General features: G+C 32.7%; 2 protein-coding genes and 1 long non-coding RNA gene across 5 annotated transcripts; 2 read left to right on the top strand and 1 right to left on the bottom strand.

Moving 5' to 3' along the window:
• Positions 1-1,086: 1,086 nt before the first annotated feature.
• On the top strand, positions 1,087-8,700 carry LOC145580209 (uncharacterized). Of its 3 annotated transcripts, none has more exons than XR_014099335.1 (7): positions 1,087-1,431; positions 2,785-2,896; positions 3,052-3,144; positions 4,379-4,579; positions 7,509-7,725; positions 7,860-8,048; positions 8,203-8,700. XR_014099335.1 is itself a non-coding variant. In XM_081637614.1 (6 exons), the coding sequence occupies exons 1-5, from the start codon at positions 1,139-1,141 to the stop codon at positions 7,713-7,715; spliced, it is 906 nt and encodes a 301-aa protein (XP_081493740.1). In that variant the 5' UTR covers positions 1,087-1,138; the 3' UTR covers positions 7,716-7,725; positions 7,860-8,700. The 3 variants fall into 3 exon arrangements, 1 of the variants encoding a protein (XP_081493740.1); XR_014099334.1 differs by having other exon boundaries at positions 8,123-8,700; XM_081637614.1 differs by having other exon boundaries at positions 7,860-8,700.
• A 4,108-nt stretch (positions 8,701-12,808) lies between these two features.
• On the top strand, positions 12,809-13,801 carry LOC145580210 (protein TIFY 5A-like). The gene is made up of 3 exons (XM_081637615.1): positions 12,809-13,128; positions 13,213-13,300; positions 13,527-13,801. Exons 1-3 carry the CDS (start codon positions 13,076-13,078, stop codon positions 13,740-13,742), a joined length of 357 nt encoding a protein of 118 aa, XP_081493741.1. The 5' UTR covers positions 12,809-13,075; the 3' UTR covers positions 13,743-13,801.
• A 3,399-nt stretch (positions 13,802-17,200) lies between these two features.
• On the bottom strand, positions 17,201-19,701 carry LOC145579179 (uncharacterized). The gene is made up of 3 exons (XR_014099078.1): positions 19,525-19,701; positions 18,357-18,454; positions 17,201-17,622 (listed from the first exon to the last, which is right to left on the bottom strand). It is a non-coding gene; the product is annotated as an uncharacterized LOC145579179 (long non-coding RNA).
• Positions 19,702-23,953: the final 4,252 nt, after the last annotated feature.

Here is a 23,953-nt window from a genome sequence, read left to right as displayed (position 1 = left end):
AATTATTAGCAATTCTAAATGTAATTAAGGAAGTCCCGGAAGCGTATCCAAATGTTGTGATAAAACGGACTCTATGGCTGCTGTGAAGGCACTGCAACACCCCTCAAGCGCGGAGGAGGAATTAAAAAACATAGCTAAGAACATAGTTCGTGAAGCGAGTAAAAGAGACTTTGTTTTTTTGCATTAAGGTTGCTAGAACTAGTGTTGCCAAAGCCCATCTCCTAGTAGTTAACTTGAGGAGATTTGGGTGATATCTGTATCCTATTTTCACCATTGCCAAAAAAAAAAAAAAACATTACTCTCTTAAAACTTAAGCATTTCCAAGTATACATACATATATATATATATATATATATATATATTTCACTCCTCTCATGATCCCATCAAAACCCACTATTACCGCTCACCTCTTATTTTACTTAAGTCAATTAATTTGTCTAAAATTATATGTCCATCTTAGGGCCTGTTCTCTTCAACTTTCAGTTCAATTCATTTCCTAATTTCCTTATCTCATAAACAATTCAGTTCATCTCAGCTCAATTCAGTAAATGAGAACAGACCCTAAGTAAACACTTAAAAAAACACAAAGATGTATTCAAAGTACCATTCGGAACAAAGCTCGGATAACACACTAGTTGAGAGTAATACTCCCTCCGTTTTTTTTTTTTTGCATCACTTTCCTTTTGTGGGTTTTTTTTTTTTTTTTTTTTTTTTTTTTTTTTTTTTTAAATGTATCATTTCTATATTTAGTAACTTTATACTATATTTTATCATTTCTCTCTCTTACTTTAAACCCCACTCAAATTATTTTATCATTTCTCTCTCTTCCATGGTCCCCACTTAAATAATAAAAATACCTATCTTTTTTCACATACCTTCTCTTTCATGATCACCATCTCACTTTTATTTATTATAATAATTTATTCGACCACTCACAATATTTTATTGCTCTCCTAAAACTTTGTGCATTCTCAAGTGATGCAAATAAAAAAAAAACGGAGGGAGTAATAAACATACGTGGACTTGCTTATCACCACTCACCACTCATCTTGGGTAGAATCATTAGTTCAACCCAATCCACCGAAACCAGCAAAACTCCCCGCCTAAAACCAAAAAAACTTGCCACAATTTCATAAAAATGGAGTTACTCTATTTCTTAGGCTCCATCATTTGGAATTCCATCATCTCCTTTGCTCTTTCACTCCTCCTTCCCTTCCGCCTCCTCCTCCGTCGGGCATTACCTTCCGACGACGACGGCATCATTCTTTACGAAGGAGTTGTTTGGCACGAACGCCGCCGTCCTGTCCACCACTCTTTTAAATACAACGTTCGTTATGCACTCATTCATCTTGATGTCTCGCCTCTTTCGCCGTCTTCTAACCATTTATCAGCTGACGAGGCTCGAAACATTGCCGGGACTACTGGCCCCGTGTAAGTTTAAACTACTCACTCATTCTTCTCATTTGCATTTTACCGCGGTTTTCGATTTAAGTATTTGTTGTCAATTTGTTTATTTGTTTATTTTACTTTTGAAAATTGTCAGTGTGATTTTCTGATATATGGAGTACTAATTTGGCACGCACTTTGATGAAAATATTAGACTAGGTAAACGAACGAATTAATTGATAAAATTATACCACCAATATGAAAGAAAAGTGATAAGTTATTGCGGTTTACGTTTTATAGCCTTTTTCGTTCGTTTATATAGTCTAATCACTTCCTTAAATCACCAATATTGAAGCTACTGAACTCTGAGAATATCAATCCTCAAGATCCTTCCAGATTTCTCGAGCAGTGTTAAAATACAAAACACTCCTGGCTATACCAGGATCAAGAGAATTGAGAATATAAGCAATAATCATGGCATTACACCTGTCCCAAGCCTGACATTCAAGCAGATTTGATGCTGGAGGTTTAGGAAGAGTTCCATCTATGAAGCCGAGCTTATTTTTAGCAGCAAATGCAATGATCATACCACGTTGCCACTCATTGTAACAATCACCATTGAATTTAACAGAAACCAGAGGATAAGCAGGATTTTCAGAAGGATGCAGAAAATAAACACTAGCAGGATTCGAATTAAGAGAGAAACTGTGTGACTGGCCTTCCATATTGAAGAATGAAGCAGAAATCCAACAAAAACAGAAGCAGATATGAAGAATTCAATGAAGAAAAACAGAAACAGGCAATGAAAACACAAAAAATCGAATCAAGAAGATGATCAAGGAAGAAGAAAATGCCTGAAAACGTTGCGGAAGATGATCAAAATACTCAGAAAATGACCGATTTCGGCTCTGATACCATGATGAAGTTTGCAGAAACTTGTTGAACAAGAATTTTAGAGAGAGAAAGAAAGAGAGAAATCTATTGATTAGAGAGAGGAAAACAGAATTATGAGCATTACATCAGTGTGAGCTCAGAATACAAGCTTATATACTAGCTTATTACATCAGCAATCATAACAAACTTGTGACTAAATCTGTTATGTAAGTGAAGCTTCCAGAAACAATCAGTTATAACCATCTGAGCTGACGTGGCATATTCTGTTATTCAAGGAGGATACTGTAAGGCATATTCAGTAGCTTCAATATGGAGGAAGTAGTTTGTTGTTCATAACTTGTATCTACATTCATTCTATAAAAACTCAGCTGTTTTTGGAGTCTTGGATGAAAAACTCTTCAATATGCCAACAATTTTCTTTTAAAACATCAATTTAGAAAATTTAAAGAATATTAGGCCTAATTTATGTATAAATTTCTGAAATACAGTGCCTTTATTTTGCAGATTTCTCTTAACAATACCGCCTAGTGTGGGATATGAACAGAATCCGTTGAGTTTATACTACTGCTATGACCAAGAAAACTCTTCTACTAACTTGAAGAAGTGTATTGCTGAGGTAATGAATCAATCTCAAATACAACTGTTTTATTAGATGATTGCTGAGATCGAATCACCTTTCAAATTCTTTATGCATTACTCTTTTGATTCTTTCAATATAGTTTATCAGGTTTCAATTTTACTGTGATATTGATAAATTTGTTTTTTGTCTAGGTAACTAATACACCTTGGGGAGAAAGAGTAACATTTGTTTTTAATCCAAGCTCGGACGTGGTTGCAAAAGCATTACATGTTAGCCCTTTCATGGTATGACATTCCCTTAATTCGTAAGTGTGCAAAACATCATTCATTTTATTTGCCAAGACTCAAGAGATATGCACATGTTTCTATAATACTTAGATAGAGGTCCTTGCATTTAGACAAGAACTATCATACTCTATTACTATCAAAATATAGCAGGATTAGCCCACAAAGTTATATGCTAGTTACCTTCCTACCAATCTCCAATGCGGGACAATAATCTTTCGCACAAACATGAGAAATTCCTTACAGTAGTGAGAGTATAGGTTGAAGCACCATCTGTTAGGGTCCCCAAGTGTTAAGAAAACTATAGCCTAAAATGTAGCATTGTAGCCCATATAGGGTGGAGAAATAAACTATTCCTTGACTTTTCAAAAATAAAAATGGGCAGGCATTTGGAACCTCTTTCAGATTCCTGCTGTTCATTGTGAGTCACCTTCTTGGAACCACTTTTTCTAAATAAACCCTGAGATAAATATTAGAGGAGGTTACTGCTTACTGACATCTTGATTTATTCATTTCTTACAATTGAATGGACTATTGTGTTGTAGGTAAGACTATTGGCTTTTATATGAATTTCTTAAAGATAATACTTTATGTTCTGTACAATATATATGGAATGTGCTTGTTACAAATCAATAATTGCTGTATAATTTGATTATTATTCTTGTATAATGAACCCTTGGATGAGTTTGTCTGTTAATGAGAAAAAGTTTTGTGGGAGATAGGTTAATTAATCGATGATGTGCTGTATGAGTAGACCTTTTACTCAACAGTTTGTTCTTGATGATGTGCATTGGCAGAGCTATATCTCTGGACTCGAAGGATTAATGTCTCCTGAACTTAATAAACTCAATGGAGCTCTTTGAATGTTTAAAACTTAAATTTATGATTGGGTATTTGTTTTATTTTGATGTCTCATTCATATGCAGTAGTATACCGTAGTATTTGTCTGAAGAGCAGAATCAATTATAAATCAGTATCATGATACTTGAAAAAATCTGTTGCTGTTGCATTAGCTTGAGGTCTTTTAGGAATGCATAAGTTTTAGCTGTTGTATCTCAGCATTGCAGATGATTTTGTTATTTCTGTGCTGATGGTGACTCACTTACCAAACAGTAAACTGTAGCTATTCTACTCAATTTCTTTAAAGATATACTTTCGACTATTTGGTGTCATCAGCTGGATTCCTCATACTAGAACTGATAAGAAAATAAATGACTAATAAGAAATCATGCAGGACATGCAAGGGAGTTGGAAAATCAAGGCAACAGCACCTGGAAATGATTTGTCAGTTGTTATCTCTGTTCATCACCCGGATCTTGGTGAACATTTTTGTGCTATATTAAGAGTGCAAAGAGTGAGTTCCTCAAAGGAAGCTGATCAATTATTGTTCTTCTGGTTGATGCCGCACAAAGTTGCAGTTTGGATATATTGGCATGTAAGTGATAATTTTCCAAGGGAAGCAACATTTTTTTCTTCTTCTAATTTGAGCCATTCAACCTAATCCTATTGCTCGAGTTGTTTAAGGATATTTTTTGCATTACTATTTATGTTTTTCAAGATACACTTTGAATCGTAGTGGTCCAGTCATGATTTGCTTGGGTCTGGCAGAGGAAGTACTAAATTGATTTCAGAATTAGATATTTCAACCTTCCTAGTATCTAAGAACATCATTTGGAAGAATAACTATAGTCCGACACATTTGATTGAAAGTGACTGAAGCTTTGGCTTAGCAGTTAATTGGGCTTGGATTATTAACAAGCTGTAGAATGGGCTTTAGCTTTTCTGGGTATCTACGGAACCCAGCATTGGTGAATGGAGCTTCCCTGATGAAACGGAATTAGTCACCTTAGCTCATAAGCTTGATGGGCACAAATGGAGTTAGCTCATTGTTACCACTTACTGTGATTGCTCTAATCTTACTTTAGGCCTTTCACGTAACATAGGTCCGTTGTGGAAATTATTGTTAACAAATTGGGTGTTGAGATCAAAATATTTGCTGAAGGAATCAAGCATTCCTTGAGTCTGAAACAAATGACAGTTTGGCTGACATTGACACATAGTAGACTCATGCTGACAAAATGTTTTTTAGATGGTAGAGCTTGAGCAATAGCCTAGGCCATATCTAAGTCATGCTGAAACCTCGTAAACAATGAATCTTAAGTAATTTTTTTAATGCAAATGCCAAATTGAGGTTGAGTTTGTCCTACAGTCAACATAATATGGGTCCATTATAGCATTATCCCGAGTATGTACAAAGGACCATGAGAAATAGTACCAACATCATCTGTAAACTTATTTAGAGATGAAAAACAAATTTAAATTCTTAAAAGGCTCCAAACGTTGGAAACAGAGGAGTAGCTCCAAGGTGCAAGAGCAATACAAGCTTACTTTAAAGTGTGCAGAACACCTGAATCTGTCTACTTATACCTTAGTTAAATCATTGGTTCATTGCATAAGAGTTTTAACCTCCTTGTACAGACTACAAACATGTATGACACAAGAAAGATAGAACTAGATACAAGCTTATCAAAATCTTTTAGTACAGAAGATAAATAAATTAGTATGATTGTTTTCATGATTAGCAGAGTTCCATGAAAGGTTCTGCCATATACTTAAGCTATTGACTTCTAGTGTATGAAGTCAAATTATTATTTTCAATATTTATAAACCGTGTTATCAGTATCACTGAATACATATCTTGAGAGACCTACTAACAAACTCCACTAATTGAACATCTATGTATAATTTTTTCAATAATGAAACATAATTTGTAGCTTTGTGAGAAGCTAAAAACTTTGGACCATGTAAATGACTCTTCTTTACCTCTTCACACCATTCAAGTAGAGTACTCAACCTCCAAGAGGGAGTGTACAATCTGGTAGATATTCATCAGGAAAATCATCATCAACTATGATCCACATCTCCAGTATTCAAGAAACTCCAAATTCTTCATGGGCTTTTTGATATATGTCTGGACTTTCTTTATGCCTTTCCATTGATTATTTTCAAGTTATTCTAGTAGCAGCCTATGAATCTTGTGATGTAGGAAACATTTTGTTGTGTACGCACCAATACATACATACATACAACATGCTGTCAGAATCATTTTGTTGTGTATCTTGTCCTCTTTATCCATAAGAGCATCAATGCCCTTTCATCTTTGAATAATCAAACTTTTGACGACCTCATCAATATATGTCTATTTTTGTAAAGAGTGCCTCATAACTTCTGTGTTTGTCTTTTATAAGTTTGATTTCAGGAAGCAAGCTCAGTATCATTGAGATACGATATCTAGAAAAAGAACTTGCTTCGAATGAAATTAGCATACAAACACTGGCCTGCCCAACGCATACATGCATCTATGATACATCATTTATCTAGCCCTTTGCCAGTCAACACTATTAAGGGAAGGTGATAATCAGAATGAAGGAAACCTTCTTATTACTTCAGAGTGAGATGATGACCTTAGTATACTGCTTCATAATTTTTCCTTATCTTCTAGACCTTCCAGTTTCCATAATCTTTTAACTTTAATTAGTTATTAAAGTTGTCTACTATAAAATCCCAACATATTGTGGCTTTAAAACCATAAGAGTTATATAAACCATGAAATAGAAACATCTTAGTGATTAGGGATTAAAGAGATCAATCACAAATCCATGATATTGTAGGGAGGACTAGAGAATAACAAAGGACTCAATGAGACAGTATAGTTTCATATCCTAAGTTATGCTCTGATGCCCGCACTGTTGCGACAGGAGGGAGCTTGCCCATCAGCCTAAAGCTTTTTTAGGTTGTGTAAGATGTGTAAGCGTCGAAAGCCTGTACTACAAGTAAAATTTTGTGTTTAAACTGATTTTGAAAAGTCAAAAACTCAAAGCACCCTTTTTGAAACTCAAGTCATATTTCTTAATGTTTCGCAGTTCCCAAGTGTTTTATGCCATAGTTTACACAAGTATTCTGCTAGTGGTACTGTGATATAAGTGGTAATGTATGTAACATTCCAGTGGACCCACATTATCAAAAGTCCATGTAGGATTGTTCATTTACTGGCACTCTGGCAGGATCAAATGTAGTTATTTAAACTTTGAGATAGATTTGCGAATTCAAATTACACATATCTGGCATTTTTATTTCTATTCTCGTTCCAGCTCACACATTATCTGAATAAATCATTCTTTTGATGAAGTATGATCATATTATTGATTTTTAAAGTTTTAAAGTCTCATACATTGGCCATCTGCTTTAAAATCTCTTAAATGAACATTCAGGTAAAATAAAAATAGCATTAACCGGGAGTAAAATGCTCTAGTGTGTATGATCTAACAAGTGTATGTTTTTCCTTTACTCTCTTCATGTGCTAGGCTCTTAAGCTTTGGTGGAAAAGTGTTTCATTCGTCCAACATCCTAGGTATAATAATCCAGCTTATAGAGAGGAAGCTGTATCACGTGACAAGAAGTTAAATTGCTGCAAGGCAGGGGACTTTGAAACAAGTTTGTGCCCCAGAGAAGACAGAAATGTTATAGATCATCAATTTAGTTGGACTGATGCAAAATGGCCTTGGTCATAACTGCTACAAGGTACCACATTTTATCTTTACTGTATCATTTACGTAGCTTAGAAGTTGAGTAGCTCTAAATAGGAGATGCCATTTTTAAAAATAATTTGCGTTTGTAGTTATTCTATTTTAATCTTGTGCTGCAATCATGTGTAGGTGGGAAGGATAAGCAACTAAACTCAACCCTGTTTAGCCGAGTTGGAGGAGAGTGAAAGTGTGAAACTTTATGTTATGCTGCGGTTGAAAAGGATATTGGAGATGAATCTAGATCATTGAAGACATTGTTCGGACACTATTGGTGAGCATATCAAACATAAGAAACTTGATGAAATGGCATGTAATGAGGTATGAGCAAAAGTTGTAAGTTTTCATGTACATGGTAACTTTTGCTTGTAATTCTTAACATACTCTTTGGTCAGGTTTATTATATAATTCACATGTATGCTCTTCGATTATACATCAAAGCCTCGTGGTAACCTATGAGTCTATGACCATCCAGATTTTATTCCAAAAACAAAGCAAGTAGGGTGCAGGGTTATTTGGAAGGGCAGTGTGGAGAATGGAGGATGGATTTTACCGGGTGGGTTTGAAGGACAGGGGAAGGATTAATGATACAGTATGTAACGATAAACTGAACTGCACATAGCTTCAAAGGTGCTAACTTTTGGTCTTATAAGCCTCAAATTCAGTAGTTCATATGCAGCACAACTATTTCTAAGCGCGATTGTAAACCTAAAGTTGTGTTTCTAGCAATGTAATGTTTGTGCTTAATATATACTTAGTATATCCTTACAAATCTACAGCAGAAGCATAAAGGTTAGGGGCTTCTATTAGGAACAATTATGATTATGCAGAGTTTTTTTTCTTAGAATTGGCAGCTATGCAAAATAGTTTTAGTTGGATTTATCATCTGTAGCAGTTCCAAACATTGTTTATAGATACAGGGTCTAAATGCCGTCGAAATCTTTAGGATCATCTTAAAAAGCACTTTTTTTTTTAGTCATGTCTGTTTTTTTGCTTGGTTTAAATATGAATTGAACTTAGAGCTATTAAACTTTGAGATGGATACAAGTTTGAAAAGTAATAATAGTTTGAAAAGTAATAATGCATACCATGCCTTGAATATAAATTGCTTTTCTGAATCTTCTGTAAATGTAGTGAATGACTTGCACCAATGATGCTCTATGCATTGTATTGAGAACTTGAATCTCAATGTCGGTTTAGCTTTGAGTCTTCAATGGTTGCTATTACCATACATTTTATTAAATTATACGTGAATAAATTTTGATTTACTCCAATATTAAAATTTTGCTAGGGAAGGTGGTGTTATGTTTAAAAAAAAAAAAAGTATTTTTTGTGCGGTTAGTCACACCTTGAGATCGCTTGTAAAAAATGGAGCAACTCCTACAACACTGGCAGAATAACCCCTATAATACTAAGTAATCCTTATAACCCTAATTGGAAAGTCTGTTTTATACACCTCGGGTCATTTGCTCATTTAATCAACAAATGAACAAATAATTATTTGCACATTTGTTGATTAAATGAGCAAATGACCCGGGTGTACGGTACATTCCTGTGTACATAACAAATTCTACCCTAACTAAGTAACCTTTATAACACTAACCAAGTAATCCTATGGTGGCTGCCATGGTTGTCTCCAGCAATTTGGTGGCCCTGTTCTAACTATAAAAATTGGGCCTTTAAATTTTCTAAAGGATTGTTTTTGAAAGGTTTTAAATATTATATTATAAAATGATTTTTTTATTTATTTTTATTTTTTTAAGTACAGTACTACAAATTATAAAGCCAATATATTCATATTACTAAGTTTAATAATGTGGAAAGCTAAACGTCGCCCTCAAATCTTCAACTAACGCCCGCATTTAAAACCTAAAAATACATTTCTACCCTTGTTATAAAACTAATCAAATATTTTGACTATCCTCTCTACTTCTCTAGTGGTCACCAGCCACCAACGAGGCAAGCAACAACCATCGATCACAAGTTCACAACCATAACTTTCAAAATCAATTACAACAAACAATAATCAATAATAAAGACAATACTAATAATAATAATACTATTACTAACAACCACAATAATACTGTAATACAATAATCAATAATAATAATATTATTACTAACACAGTAACACTAACAATATTCAATGTAATACGATGATGTTGAGTTTTCCCAATTTTTGATTTTCAAATTCAGGCATTGGAGATTGGAAGGCATTGTTCATCCGTTTCGCGTCTGTAATCTCTCTTTCATTTTCTCTCTACAAAATAATTCTGGGAGTAAAAAAAAATAGATTCTGGGCAAAATGCCCATTATGTTCGCACAACAGAGTAGGAAACGTCTAGAAATTTCGACTCTTGGATGGTGGCTTGAAATTTTTGGGCGGTTCCACATGAAACGCCTAAAAATTACGAACCTCCATCGGTGGTTCGAAATTTCTGGGTGTTTTCACCCAGAGATTTCGAAATAATTGGGCGTTTTCACCCTTTTCAGAAAAACAAAAAAAAAAAATAAAAAAATCTTTTGGCGTGCCGGCGTCCTCCATAACGGCCTTCCCCTTAAACTGCATCGACATTTTCGCGCACGGTGATGCGAATCTACAGTTTGGGATGTTTTTGAAGTGTGGGTGGTGGTGATTCTGTAAGTAAAGGGAGGAGGTGGTGGTAGTAGTATTGGGAAGAAGCAAAATACTCTTTGAAATCTTCTCTCTCCTGAAAATAGGATGAAAGTGGGGGGAAGCTTGCTTACAAACCCAATCTCTTCTGATCTTTGATTTTGTTTTCCCCTAATCGTTGTTTTGTAAGAAAATTAATTATTCACATTCTTTGATTTTCATCAATTTTTTTTTATTGTTTTGTAATTTAGCTGAAAATTTTGAAAGCTTTTGGAGTGGAGTGAAATGGGTAAGGGTAAGGGTAAGTTTGTAAATTTAGGTTATTTTGTGGGCGTTACTCGGAGATTTGAGGGCGGTGTTTAACAACCCTTTTAATAATACTTCAATAAAACAACAAACCAAAACCTTTTTGTGGGAAAGGCTTTATCTTGAAATTGATATATAAATTAAAATGTCTGTTAATATCGATTGAATCGTCATCGTAATTGATTCCGATAAAGTATAAATTGTTCCTTCAATTTTGCCAAAAAAAATAGTTAAAGAATCAAGTGAATTGTAGATAATTATATTAGGTAAATTAGTCTTTAGAAGAGATAATTACTGAGGAAATTTAATTTTGTTTTAGAAATTAAAAGTCAAAAGTCAAAGAGACAAAGATTGAGTTTTGAAAGGGAAGATTTTTTGGGTTTTTGTATGGAAATTGAGGTTTTTACGGGGAAAAAGGTGAATAGGTGAAGTATTTATTATTATTATTATTATTATTATATATATATAATATATATATATATATATATATATATATATATATATATATATATATATATATATATATATATATATATATATATATATATATATATATATATATATATATATATATATGAGTCAGCTGGGCCTATTGGCTACCTTGGCTGTCCACACCATGTGACTAGCTACATATAAAAGCTAAGGCCTGTGCTGATTAACTGAAATGAACTGAACTGAACTAAATATATTATGACAGAAAGAAATTAGGAACAGAACTGAACAGAATTGATTGGAGCTGAACTGAACTGAAAATAAGCCGTAGAGAACAGGTCCTTAGTGTTAAAAAAAAAGTAGCACCTCACACTCGACTTAAATAAAAGAGATATACTCCGTGCTTAATATTTTTTTCAATTCCAAAATCATCACGTTTGAAATCAATCAATCAATCAATCAATAACTATATACTAAAAGACACACCAGCAATGACACGTGTCAATTTTTGGTGTGTCCTTTGTATATTTTTTTTTTAAAAAAAAAACTTTTTGAAAAATAGATATATAATATATGCAAAATATTTTCTTCCAAAATTTAGGAAAAAAATCAAAAAATAATACTTATATTTACCTACTTAGATATCTAACCATATTTTAAATTCCTATATATTTAATTACTTTTTAATTGTATAATGATTATTTATAAAAAAAAAATCATGAATATATATATTTCTGAACCTATCCTAATTAGTCAATGGAAATTATCAAATGTGAAATAAAAGAATAAAATAAATATGTCATCAAGGTTCAAACCCAAAGAAAGTTTGAATAAAAAATATAATATGTAGTCATAAAAGATGAAAAATATATTTTAAGTTGCTTGATTTGAAATAAAATAAAAATAGATTTTGGATCACATTAGTTTTTATATTTAAATATAATTTTAAATTGATATTCCGTAACAAAGTGTGAAAAATCGTGCATGGCTCGGGATCTAATCTAGTTCTACATAATTCACACAAGTTTTTTAATCGATGCAGTAGTCTAATTAGATCCATCATGTTCAAAATATTAATAGTATTTTATAATGTAACTTTCAGTAAAGTATAATTAATGATATAAAACGTGCATTGATATATATATATATATATATATATATATATATATATATATATATATATATATATAACCTAACATTCCTAAAAATAAAAAAAAATAAAAAAAATAAAAAAAAACTAAACTGTGATACTCCCTTCGTGTTTTAATAAGTGTCACACTTTCGTTTTTGGTAAAATACTACATTTAAATATTATATCTCTCCTTTCATGGTGCCCACCTTAACCCATTACTATCCTTTTTATTATATCTTTCTTCTCATATTCATTACCTTTCAATAAACTATGAACTCTACTATTTTTCTTTTATAATTTTTTAATATTCCAACTACCTCATTTACCTCTTATTTTATTTAAATCAATTAAATTGCCTTAAATCATATATTGGTTAAAGTGTATTACTTATTAAAAACACGGAAGGAGTAATACCGTATGTCAACGAGACGACAGCTAATAAGGTAGTACCGCCGTAATAGTCGACAAAACAAAATCTGTAATGTTGTATATGCAGAGTGAATTCGGTGTGCCGCACAACATGCATAATCCTAATATTCATAATCCATCATTTTTCACGTGTTTATTTTCCACATTTAATTTCCCAACCCCATCATCTTACTTAAGCTGCGGCTTCTTTTATTATAAAATCTCTTCTCAACAACTCTTAAGTCTCAAACTCCTGCTTTTCTCGCATCTTTATATAAATAAAGTTAATCCAATTTGCAACCGCCTTTCTTTTTTCAGTCCTCATTAAACTTGTCATATATTTCAACATTTATAAATCATAACTTTTCATTTTTATTCAAACTCTTTCTCCCTCTTTTTTTCTTTCTGCATATAAATTGGATTGAAATTATTTATTAAATTAGAAACAAATTAAAAGATGGATTGTAATTTGGAGCTTGGTCTCTCATCTTCTTCTACTACATTCTCAACGTATGTATCTTATCTTCTCTCTTTCTTTGTCTTTTACTTTAAATGGATGTGTTTAATTTATGTCATTGTGATTTATCTGAACAGGGGATCTAACGTTGATGATTCAAAGCGTGAACAATTGACCATATTCTATAATGGAACAATCTGCGTTTGTGATGTTACTGAAGCTCAGGTAATTTTTATATAGTTATCTACTACCTCTGTTTTATGTGTAATGATTGGACTTTTTATATCTCACAAAAATACCCATTGTTACACAATAATATGAAACAAGGTAGTATTTTTAATAAACTCAGAAACTATTAAAAGAGCCTGCTCTGATATATGAATGGATGAGTAAAAAGTAATAATTATTTTTAGAATGATTTAACTAAATTCGTGTTTAACGTATTGTACAGGCAAGATGTATAATAAATCGAGCAAGTCAAAAAATGGGAGAAGGAACGTGTATATCTCCGGCAACAGGCGGAGCAGACCAAATTTCACCAAAGTTACAATATGAGCAATTATGTAGTCAAACACAAAATGGTCTTTCAATGAAGAAATCTTTGCGACAATTTCTTGAAAAGCGAAGGCATAGGATCAAAGCTACATCTCCATACTATCTAAATTAGACAAATTAAGATACTATTAGCCTATTAGCATTTAGAAGATTAAAGAAGAATGTATCTGCTAGCTGATTTTTTTTGTTGTTCATTGACCTTTTAGAGGATTATATTTATATTCTTTGTAAAGTTTTGGAATTCATTAATGTAGAGTTTGATCGAGTTTTGAGATGTGATGATGTACAACTTTTTCAGCAATTTGTTAACTATCAGTTGATTGTACTTCTTTTCTATACTTAATCCTACGACATGTTTAAAGTCATTATCCTGCAAGGCTAATACAGCTATTGTCTACTTGTTGGAAGAAAATGAACAATGTCATTGCTCATATCATGAATAACAGATGGATTGTTCTGTACTAATACAACTATTGTCTACTTGTTGGAAAAAAACTGAAGTGAATCAAACAAAAATAATCAAAAGTACTCTGTAACACCAAATAATTCAAAATGCAAACCAGTGCAACAAATTTACAGAAAGGGAGCATAAGGCTCTAGTATTTCCTTCTGTATTTAGCTGACAAAATTACGGCCCTGTTCATTTCACCTTAAAAAAAATAAGTTTGGTAAAAATAATTTCAGTTCAATAAAAATAAGTTAAGTTTAGTAAAATTAATTTCAGTTCAGTAAAAATAATTTCAGTTCAGTAAAAATAAGTTCAGTTCAGTAAAATTTAGTTTTCTTAAAGAATAATTATAATAGAAAATCAGTAAAAATAATTTAAGTTCAGCAAAAATAATTTAAGTTCAGTAAAAATAAAATTATGCTAAACATTGATGTATGCAGAATCACACTGCACCAACAAATGATGCCAAGAAATCCCTCACTTCATAGGAAACAAAGGAGACTTGTTAAACAAATTATTTTACCAAGCCAAGATAATAAGGTAAAGTAAAAAAGATAAATATAGCCAAAATAAAGAATGTCATCACTATATAGTATAAATTTATTCTTAAATTAACACATTAACTAAAAGAACAGAATGTCCCAAACTAACCAAAAGATTTACACATAAACAATGAATCTATTAGGTATGAATTGAGTATGATCTTCCCAGGCATTAATCACCAAGATCATCAGATGATAAACTACTTTCTGTTTAGGCAAGGCGCTGACAAATACTTTGAAAAAAAAGGAATGAAGTTCTTACTTGAAGAGGAGACATATCGACCAGAGAATTTAATCTCACAACCTGTTTATGAAGGCGGATGATTTTACTTTTATTAATCCAAGAGTCTGTATTCAAACACTTAACCTTCATATACTGATTGATTTGAATAACAATTCTGCTATGTGCTAAAATCACATTACACCCATATTATTACTCTTAATTGTCCTCCTCTAATTACATGCTTGCGATATACTTTGCTTGGTCTTGTGATGTAGTCAGAGACACCAAAGGTGTTATACATCTGGTAATTGGCCAGCACTTCCACTGAAAAGTATAGGTGCTTTAAGTAATAATCTTTTGCCAACACGAGTAATTGAACAACTTAAGACACAATTTAATTAAAGTTTTACACAAGTCAATTTGAGCAAGCCAAATGAGAACACTCTGCGATAAACAATATGAACAGTCAGTCTTAATAAAAGCCAGTCCTTGAGAGTTGTACTTGTAATTTTATCAGCCGAAAATTGCTGAAATTATTCAGTTTGAGGTTAATAGATCCTTGCTTTCTATAGAGTAATGAAGCCAACTTAGCCAAGACAGTTTGAAGATGCAGAAATGTTCAGAATTCTCTTTAATAAAGAATTTTCATTCAAGGGGCCAAGAAAGAAGTGGCAGTAAACGCTAAACAGACAAAATCAGAACAAGAAATACTCATCAATTCTAGCAGATTTTTAACCATTTTTTCAGAAACAACTCAAACAATCATTGTGAATATCAAGTTTAATTCTAGCAGATGCATAACTAATTAATGCAGTCGATTCCAACTTTTTTGTGTGGTTTTTACTTTAAACATCATTGATGCATTACTATTTAACATCTTTGATGCATTACTAATTACAAAATTGCTGTTTAATTCTAGCATATTCTCACAACTCACAAGCATCATATATTCATATCAAGCTAAAAAAACATTTAAAATTCATGGAAACCCATGAATAGATAAAGCAGCCCGGCCTTTAAATACAGTGTAAAGTATTGCAGTGTGTTTCATGAAATTGATTATGACACAAACGCGTCTGATTTCATAACTCTATCATTTAATTTAAACTTACTCCACCACGAATAGTGTAAAATAAAAGGTGATGTTGAATGCATCAGGCCTTTAAAAAAATGAAAGCAGAGTTATCAGCTCAGATTTCACGTCAATATGCTAAAGATTGAGATATGCAGCATCATACTGCACCATTAAGAATAGTTTCTCGATTGACAAAGAGCCGAAATGAAACTAATAAGAAATCCCTTGCTCACTTGAACAAATTATTTTACCAAACCAAGATATAAGGTAAAGAGAAACTGATAAACATAGCCAAGATAAAGAACGTCCTCACTACATATTTTAAACTATCACCTGATGAACCAAAAGATTTAGCCATGAACACTGAAATTCTACTAGGTATGCGTTGAGGATGATCATCGATCCCAGGAATTAGATCGTCAACTGATAAACTACTTTGTGTTTAACCAAGGAGCCAAGCGAATACTACGACGTCAACGACAAGGAATGAAGTTCTTACTCGAAGAGGAGACATATTGACCACAGAATTTGATCTCACAACCCGTGGGATTATGAAGGCGAAAGATTTTCTCACACAACACATTTTCTTGCCTTGAGACTTTTGCTTTATCACCTTGTATAGAAACATGAACAGATAGCAATTCCAACACTTTTCCGCAATTCAAAATGTACTTTATCATCTCAACATCAGCTTCAGTCTCACTAATATATCTTATATCTATCCTCTTTAACCGACTCCAGAGAGGGCTGCAACAAGAAAGCCAATGCTTGGGTGCCTCCCTTTTGTTTAGGTGATTCCAAATTTCTAATTGGAGCACCTCTAAAGAAGGACAACATTGTAGTAAAAGCACCACATCATTCCAACTACTACTACGTAGATCATCATAACCACAATACATTCTAAGTCTAAGGGGGCGTTTGGTAACAAATTAATAAATGTAAGGGAATGGAAATAAATTAGGAGGGGAAAGGGTAGTATATAGTGTTACCCTTACTAGTTGTTTGGTATTAATAAGGAAACGTAAACAATTATAACCAATCCCTTTCCTCTTGTTTGGCATAAATAATTTGGAAACAAATAACTTTCCTTTTATTTTTTGTTATCTTGGCTAACTTTTGCTATACATTATACATTATACAATGTAGAGTAACACTAATTACCATAATATACATACATATATATATATATATATATATATATATATATATATATATATATATATATATATATATATATATATATATATATATATATATATATATATATATATATATATATATATATTTTGAACTGATTACCATAATATATCATAGGCTAGATATAGGCAGAGTCACATAAATTATTGATTACAAAAGCATTGACATTCTAGTATTTTCAAATTAAAAAAATAAATAATAAAAAAAGCATTCAAAAACCATTGAAACATTATCTCCAATAACAACTTAGGACAAAACTTTCTACTTCTTCATGGGACGTTTTCTGGATTGACTTGTAGAATGAGTAGAATTCACATCATCTTCTTCATCACTCTCGACATTCAATGGTTGCTTATCAATCTCTTGATCCATATCTTCTATAGCATCAACAAACGACTCACTTGCATCTCCGATAGCTTTGTCTTTTGCGTATATCACCGCAAGAGTTTCACGAGTTTCATAGTGAATGAATGGAACTCCAAACAACCCCTTAGCTTTCTTATGAGTCTGCCATATAAGAGATAATACAACTAGATTAATACATTTTATGCATATACTAGTTTCTGAACTAAACTATTTGTTCAGAGTTAAGAGTTCAGATTCAGAATAATCTCTCTGCTGTATGATTCAAACTATATATTCAAGTATTCAATAATAACATAAAAGTAAACTATCCTTGCTCAGCACCTGCACAGTTGCTCACCTACCTGAACTGCAAGCTGTAGACAATTTAGCAATGCAATCTAACTATGTAATAAGTGAAATATGAAAAAACTAAGTTCATGAAATTCTTGCACAGAACAAGCATGCATTCACAAGATGAAACAGGAGAATTAATGATATAAAACAAAACCAGTTGATTGTTGAAGGATATAGAATATAGAAACTAGGAAATAAATAAATGATTTACATGAAGAACACAAATTATTCAAGACTTAAAATCATGATCATCAAATTTAGCAGAACTATTTTGAGGCCTGAAAAACCATTTCCAAAACTTGTTATTCTTTCTGCATTTCATAGCAGCAAGATCTGGCACCTTTGAATGATCTGATGATGACATACTAGTATTTTCATTCAGTTTCAAATCTATAAAAGCAGGATCATCAAAACTCACAAATTCAGTCTCCTTTAATGAAAATATCAATCACTATATCCCTATACGTCACACCCATGAAATGACAAACATGAACAACATTAACAATCTGCCTCAAAATAGTAGCAGCACACAATAATCATACCAAACACCCAATAATCTGGAGTCAAACAGCAAAAATTAGAGCAATCTCTCGGTCCATATCTTCCATAGCATCAACGAACGACTCACTTGCATCTCCCACTACAACAAAGCAACAAAAAAAAAAACCATATTAACAAGTCGACAACCTAGCTTACAAACTGAACCACACACGCACATAAAAAAAACAACACAAAAGCACCAGATTTCTCCATACTACCCATATTTCATAATATTATTAAAAAGCAACAGAAAGGAGAGGGGCAGCAGCAGGGGAATAGCAGAAGGGAAGGGGGAAGCAACAAGGTAGCAGCAAAAGGGGGGCAGAAGTAGATGAGCTGCATAAGGGAGGGGGGCATCAGTTGAAGACACGACATCAGAAGCAAGCAGAAGGGCCAAGGCTGCAAATTAACAAGCAAAATAACCAACCCAAATCAAAATTCTAAATAAGCAACTTCCTAATGCACTTAAAATCCAGAAAAATCCCCAACTATACAATCAACCCACCAAAAGTAAACCAAAATCATGGGAAAAAATTAGGAGAACAACACAATATAACCAGCAAATAAACGCAACAATAGAAATTATATGACTGTTAGCAACAATTATCAAATTAGGGCCAACAGCAGTATCATGAAGAAGAGCAGCAATCTGTCCCAAAAAAAAAAAAAAAAAGAAGAGCAGCAACAATCATCAGTTAGCAATAGGAACAACCCGCTTAGTACCAGAAGAAGCATTATGACTGTTAACAGGAGTAGAATTCTTAACAGGGCACCCATTGGTTAAACCCTAAACCAATTAACCACAACAATTACAGGATATAATAGCAATATATACCAATAAATTCAGCATAAAATCAACGAAAGTTGAGAAATATAAACCCTAAGAAAGAGAAAAGAAAATTCCAATCGAACATGCAAGTAGAGAATTCAAACCAAAAAGCGACGAAATTGATATCATATTAAGACTATGAACCCTAGAAATTGAACAAGAGAAATGACAGGTAATTATGAAATCGAAAATAGGGAAATTAAATAGCAATCCATGCATTTCAAGATAAAAAAAATACAAACAATCAAAATCTAAATCAAAATTATACAAATTTAACATTAATTTCAACACTAATTCAAAATCTAGGGTTTCCTTAACAAAAAAATTGATACATAACAAACCTGTGTGTTAAGATTGTTGATTTGAGAAAATTTGAGGTAGGAAAATTGAGAAAATTGAGCGAAAATCCGGAGATTTGCTCGATCAAATTTGGGAATTTTTTGGAGAATTATGGAATGAGAGGAGAGAGAAGAAGGTAGAGTGATGATTTTTTAGGTTAGAAGAAAGTAACGTATACACCGGAAATAAAGTGGTGGAATGGATTACCACCAAAAAACGGATATTGTTACTTTAGTGATTAACCAAACAGATTCAAACGGAAACGGTAATCTAATTTCATTTCCTTCCCTATAATAAACCCATACCAAACACCCCCTCAATTCGGTTCAATATGGTTACGATAAGGTTAATATGATTAGTATACGAGTATTGGTCAATTTCATTCCAAATCTTTTTTTAGGTTTGGCTGAATTTGGCTCAGGTTATTATCCAAATTCAACATTCAAATAAAGGTTATTTTAAACCAGTGTAATTATTAAGTTATTACTCCCTTCGTTTTTTAAGTGTCTCATTACCAAATTTTAAAGGAAAAATTGCCCAGAATAATCCCACCTTTGGAGCGTCCGCTAAAAATAATCCTACCTTTGAGTTATTTTTACATAATCCCATCTTTACCCTCCGATCTTTTTTAATGGTCCCATTTTACTCGAAACTGGTGGAGTAGGTAAACATTTTTTACAAAAATTTAATTTATACATGTCAACACTTGATTGGTAAAAAAAACAAGTTTTAATTTTAATTTTGTTTAAGAAATGATTATTAGTAATTAGCTGTTAATTAACTATTTTTAACTTTTTTTCTAAAAAAAAATAAATTAAAACCATACTAGCTCCACCACCACCTCAGCCACCTCCTTGCCCAAACCATCGGCCCAGATGAAGCATAGAGTTGGCAAACCCACCGCGACCAGACCTTAGCTCCACATCGTCGTTCGCCGACCTCCCCTACCCTCTTTCATCGCCAATAAACCACCACGACAATTACCGATCGAAATAAAGGTGTAGGAACGGAGGTTGAAACCGAAGCGTGAGAAGGTAGGGGGCTGAATTCGGGGCGAGGGAAAGGGGATAGGGCTGGAAAAAGGACAAGGCAAGTGGGGGAGCCGGAAACGTGATGAGGAAGGGGAGGAAGGTCGGGATCTATCGGGATGGGGAAAGATTTTTTAAATCAAATTGGTGGTTCGTTCAAGGGGAAGAAATTCGACGGTTCAAGGGGGAGAAGGGATGGCAGTTGGTGCGGCGCTCCGGCGCCGGGGGGAGGCATGAGTTCGGGCTGGTGGGAGTGGGTGGCCATGGAGTCATGCGGGGGGAAGGTAGCTTGAGCAGCTGGTGGGGTAGTTTTAAATATTTAATTGTTTTTTTTTTATTTTTTCTTTCTAATTATTAATTTTTTATATTTTTTTAAACCAATCGCACGTGGCCGCGTGTCAGGTAACTTGCCATAATACATTAACTTACCGGTTGGGACCATTTAAAGAAGATTGGCATTAAAGGTGGGATAATTAAAAATAACCCAAAACCGGGATTATAGCGAATGCCCCAAAGGTGGGATTATTCCGGACAATTTTTCAATTTAAAAATCCACTTACATTATACGGAATATATTATTTCTTTATGTTTCTTTTGACTCCACCATTATTTCATACTAGGTAATATTTCTTCCACTCACATTAGTACTCTTTTATCTTTATTTCATACTTTTCCAAATTTTTTATTCCTAACTATACCCACTAATACATTATTTTACTATTTTGCCTAAAATGCCGCACACACCCTAATGGGGACACTTAAAAATAAAAACAGAAGGAGTACATTGTTATTATTGAGTCACTACCAGGTCATCCAAGTGTCATTTTTCGATCATGTCATTAATACTTAAAGCCAAATTAAAATCAAATTATCAATGACTTGTCATAGCTAGTTATATAAGTTAAACAATATGTAATGAACTAATGACAGATTAGTAGATGATAGCCGCATATGGTCGGGTACTATTAAAGAAACAATAACATGAATGGGAGTAATTATGTTTCAATAAATTAAAGAAAGGTTAGTAATAGGTTGTGTTTAAAATTAAGTTTAGTTTGCAATTTTGTAGGGTAAAAATCAGGTTGGATTATAATCAAGTTGGGTCAATATCAAGTCAGTTTAAAACATATCAGATTGAATCAAGCATTTATCAGGTCAATTTTAGGTTGGGTTGAGTTCTACTCGGGTCAAACTACTATCGATTTGAGTTCAACTAGGGCCAAATTGGTGTCACCTTAAGTTCAGTTTGGGTTTAATCGATATTGAGTTAAGTTTAAATCGACCAAATTCGGATGTGGGTTGAGTTCAGGTTGGTAATAGATTAGGTTAGCAGGTCAAATCAACTCGATTAAAGTTCAAAACGAATGATTTTTTTCTTCATTGTTAAGTTTTTTGTAGCAACCAAAGAGATCAACAAATATGATGTTCATATGTTCTTTGGTACTTCCTCTTATGTGCTTTTCCTCTTATGTTCAATATATACCTCATAGTATGACCTTATAGGATTCATTCTAATGAGATTTGGCTTATTTACCTAGCCTAAACATACAAATCTTTACCTATACCCCTATGTAGGTAGCTCTGTCTGACCCCCTTCTATCATAATGACGTCATCTTATAATTTTCTGGTTTTAATTTACATGTAAAATGTATGTTCATATTTATATATGTAAATATTCAATTTTGTATCTTTAAATGTTCAATCCTGTTAATACGAGGTGCTATATTCAAATTATTAAATTTTTTTCATTTTTATTAAATAGAGCATAAATTCTCCAAGCTCATAAAATTAAGGTTCAATACTAAGACTAACTCAATTGCATCAACTTTAAATAGAAATCACATATAATAAGCGTGAAAAATTAAACATGTATATGTTTTTAAAATTATTATAATAGCATGCAATTAGAACAACTATACTTGAAATAAAAATAATTCCTAGGCATAACTAGAAGCCAACACTGAGAAATACCAAAAAAAAAAAAAAAAAAGGTAATACCCACAAAATAATTCCTAAGCAAATAATTTATGCTAGGTAAGTGTTAATCAATTGCTTCCATACTCAAATTAAATTCAACTCTGCCAAATGCTAGTAACAAAATTTCGGCATAATTAACCCATAATTCCTTAATACATAACCCATAATTCCTTAATCAATAACCCATAATTAACCAAAGACTTCTTCAAAAAAAATAAACAGATAAATCAAGTACCAATTACTGATTTTGGGTATCTATGCATGTAAATGGCACCAATAGCTTGTGAATAGTACCAATTACTGATTTTGGGTACCTACTCGGAGGAGGCCTTTGTTGTAGGGAAGGGAGCCGCAAATGGGGGCGGAACTGATTATTGGTTTCACTGATTATTTTTTTGTCCATTGAAGCTGAGGAAGTTATTTTTCACGCACAAATTACCATCACCTGAACCTGCATTACGAAGAAAAAAAAAACTTGATGAAAATCATCAATCTCCCAAATCCTCACTAATTAAAACAACAAAAAGGCAGAAAATAAAAAAAATAAAAAACAAAAATCTAGATCGTAGAAAAGGGGAAGAATTTTTGTAACCACCCAAAAAATTCAACTGCGTAAAAAACCCAGAAATAAACAAAAATTAATTCAGTCAAATAAAAGAAAAAATCTAATCGAAGAGATGAACTCCAGAAATAAACCATAAATTTTTTGGTTTTGTACCTCAGAAACTGCTCTAATGGAGGAGATAGAGAGTGAGAGGAGAAACGGGAGGAGAGAGAAAGATAATGAGAGGAGAAGAAGGAAGAAGACTTAAGAGTTAAGAGAGAGAAAGAAGACAACTGGCTGAGACAGCTGCCAAAAGCCAGGCCACCAAAGAAACAGAAACAATAAAGGGTAAAATTGGCAATTCATTGAATTCAGGGGCGCATAAGTAATAGCACCACATGCTACTGTTCATAAGCTACAGTATTTGGTTTTGCATTTTTGTAAGGTTTTTTTTACAGATTTACACTTGCTAAAAGCCTAAAATTACTTAAGCTTCCGCCTATAATCTTAATCTTCTATAAATAAATGATAATATTGTAGAATTTTTATACCTTAACCTTCTACTAATACAAAAATTGAATGATTATCCCTATCATGCCGGAATTCGAAAAAAAAAACCTTCTATAAATAAATAATACTAAAAGGCACACTAGCTGCAAAGTTTTATTTTATTTTTTTATTTTTATTTTATTTTTATTAACATTAATATAATAAATGGTAAGAAAATCCTGGACTACTGCTTTTATACTACTAGTTGATCATAATTTGGTTATTTTTCCTTTAGATAAATAGGCATTCGACCTTGCCTAAAAAAAAAAAAAAAGGCATTCGACTTCTGAACGGTAGCATCAAACTGATTCAAATTGAAAGTTTTCAGAAAC

Source organism: Chenopodium album, chromosome 14 (genome assembly GCF_948465745.1).
Source record: "Chenopodium album chromosome 14, dcCheAlbu1.1, whole genome shotgun sequence".
Lineage (NCBI taxonomy): Eukaryota > Viridiplantae > Streptophyta > Magnoliopsida > Caryophyllales > Amaranthaceae > Chenopodium > Chenopodium album.
The sequence above is the reverse complement of the archived record's forward strand: the minus strand, read 5'-3'. Positions and strand labels throughout refer to the sequence as shown.

Excerpts from the sequence above, each read along its gene's own strand:
- LOC145580209 (XM_081637614.1), top strand. The coding sequence starts at position 1,139 with ATGGAGTTACTCTATTTCTTAGGCTCCATCATTTGGAATTCCATCATC. Across the intron at positions 2,897-3,051 it reads TGAAGAAGTGTATTGCTGAG|GTAACTAATACACCTTGGGG; the intron begins GTAATGAATCAA and ends TTTTTTGTCTAG. Across the intron at positions 4,580-7,508 it reads CAGTTTGGATATATTGGCAT|GCTCTTAAGCTTTGGTGGAA; the intron begins GTAAGTGATAAT and ends TTCATGTGCTAG.
- LOC145580210 (XM_081637615.1), top strand. The coding sequence starts at position 13,076 with ATGGATTGTAATTTGGAGCTTGGTCTCTCATCTTCTTCTACTACATTC. Across the intron at positions 13,129-13,212 it reads TCTTCTACTACATTCTCAAC|GGGATCTAACGTTGATGATT; the intron begins GTATGTATCTTA and ends TTATCTGAACAG. Across the intron at positions 13,301-13,526 it reads GTGATGTTACTGAAGCTCAG|GCAAGATGTATAATAAATCG; the intron begins GTAATTTTTATA and ends CGTATTGTACAG.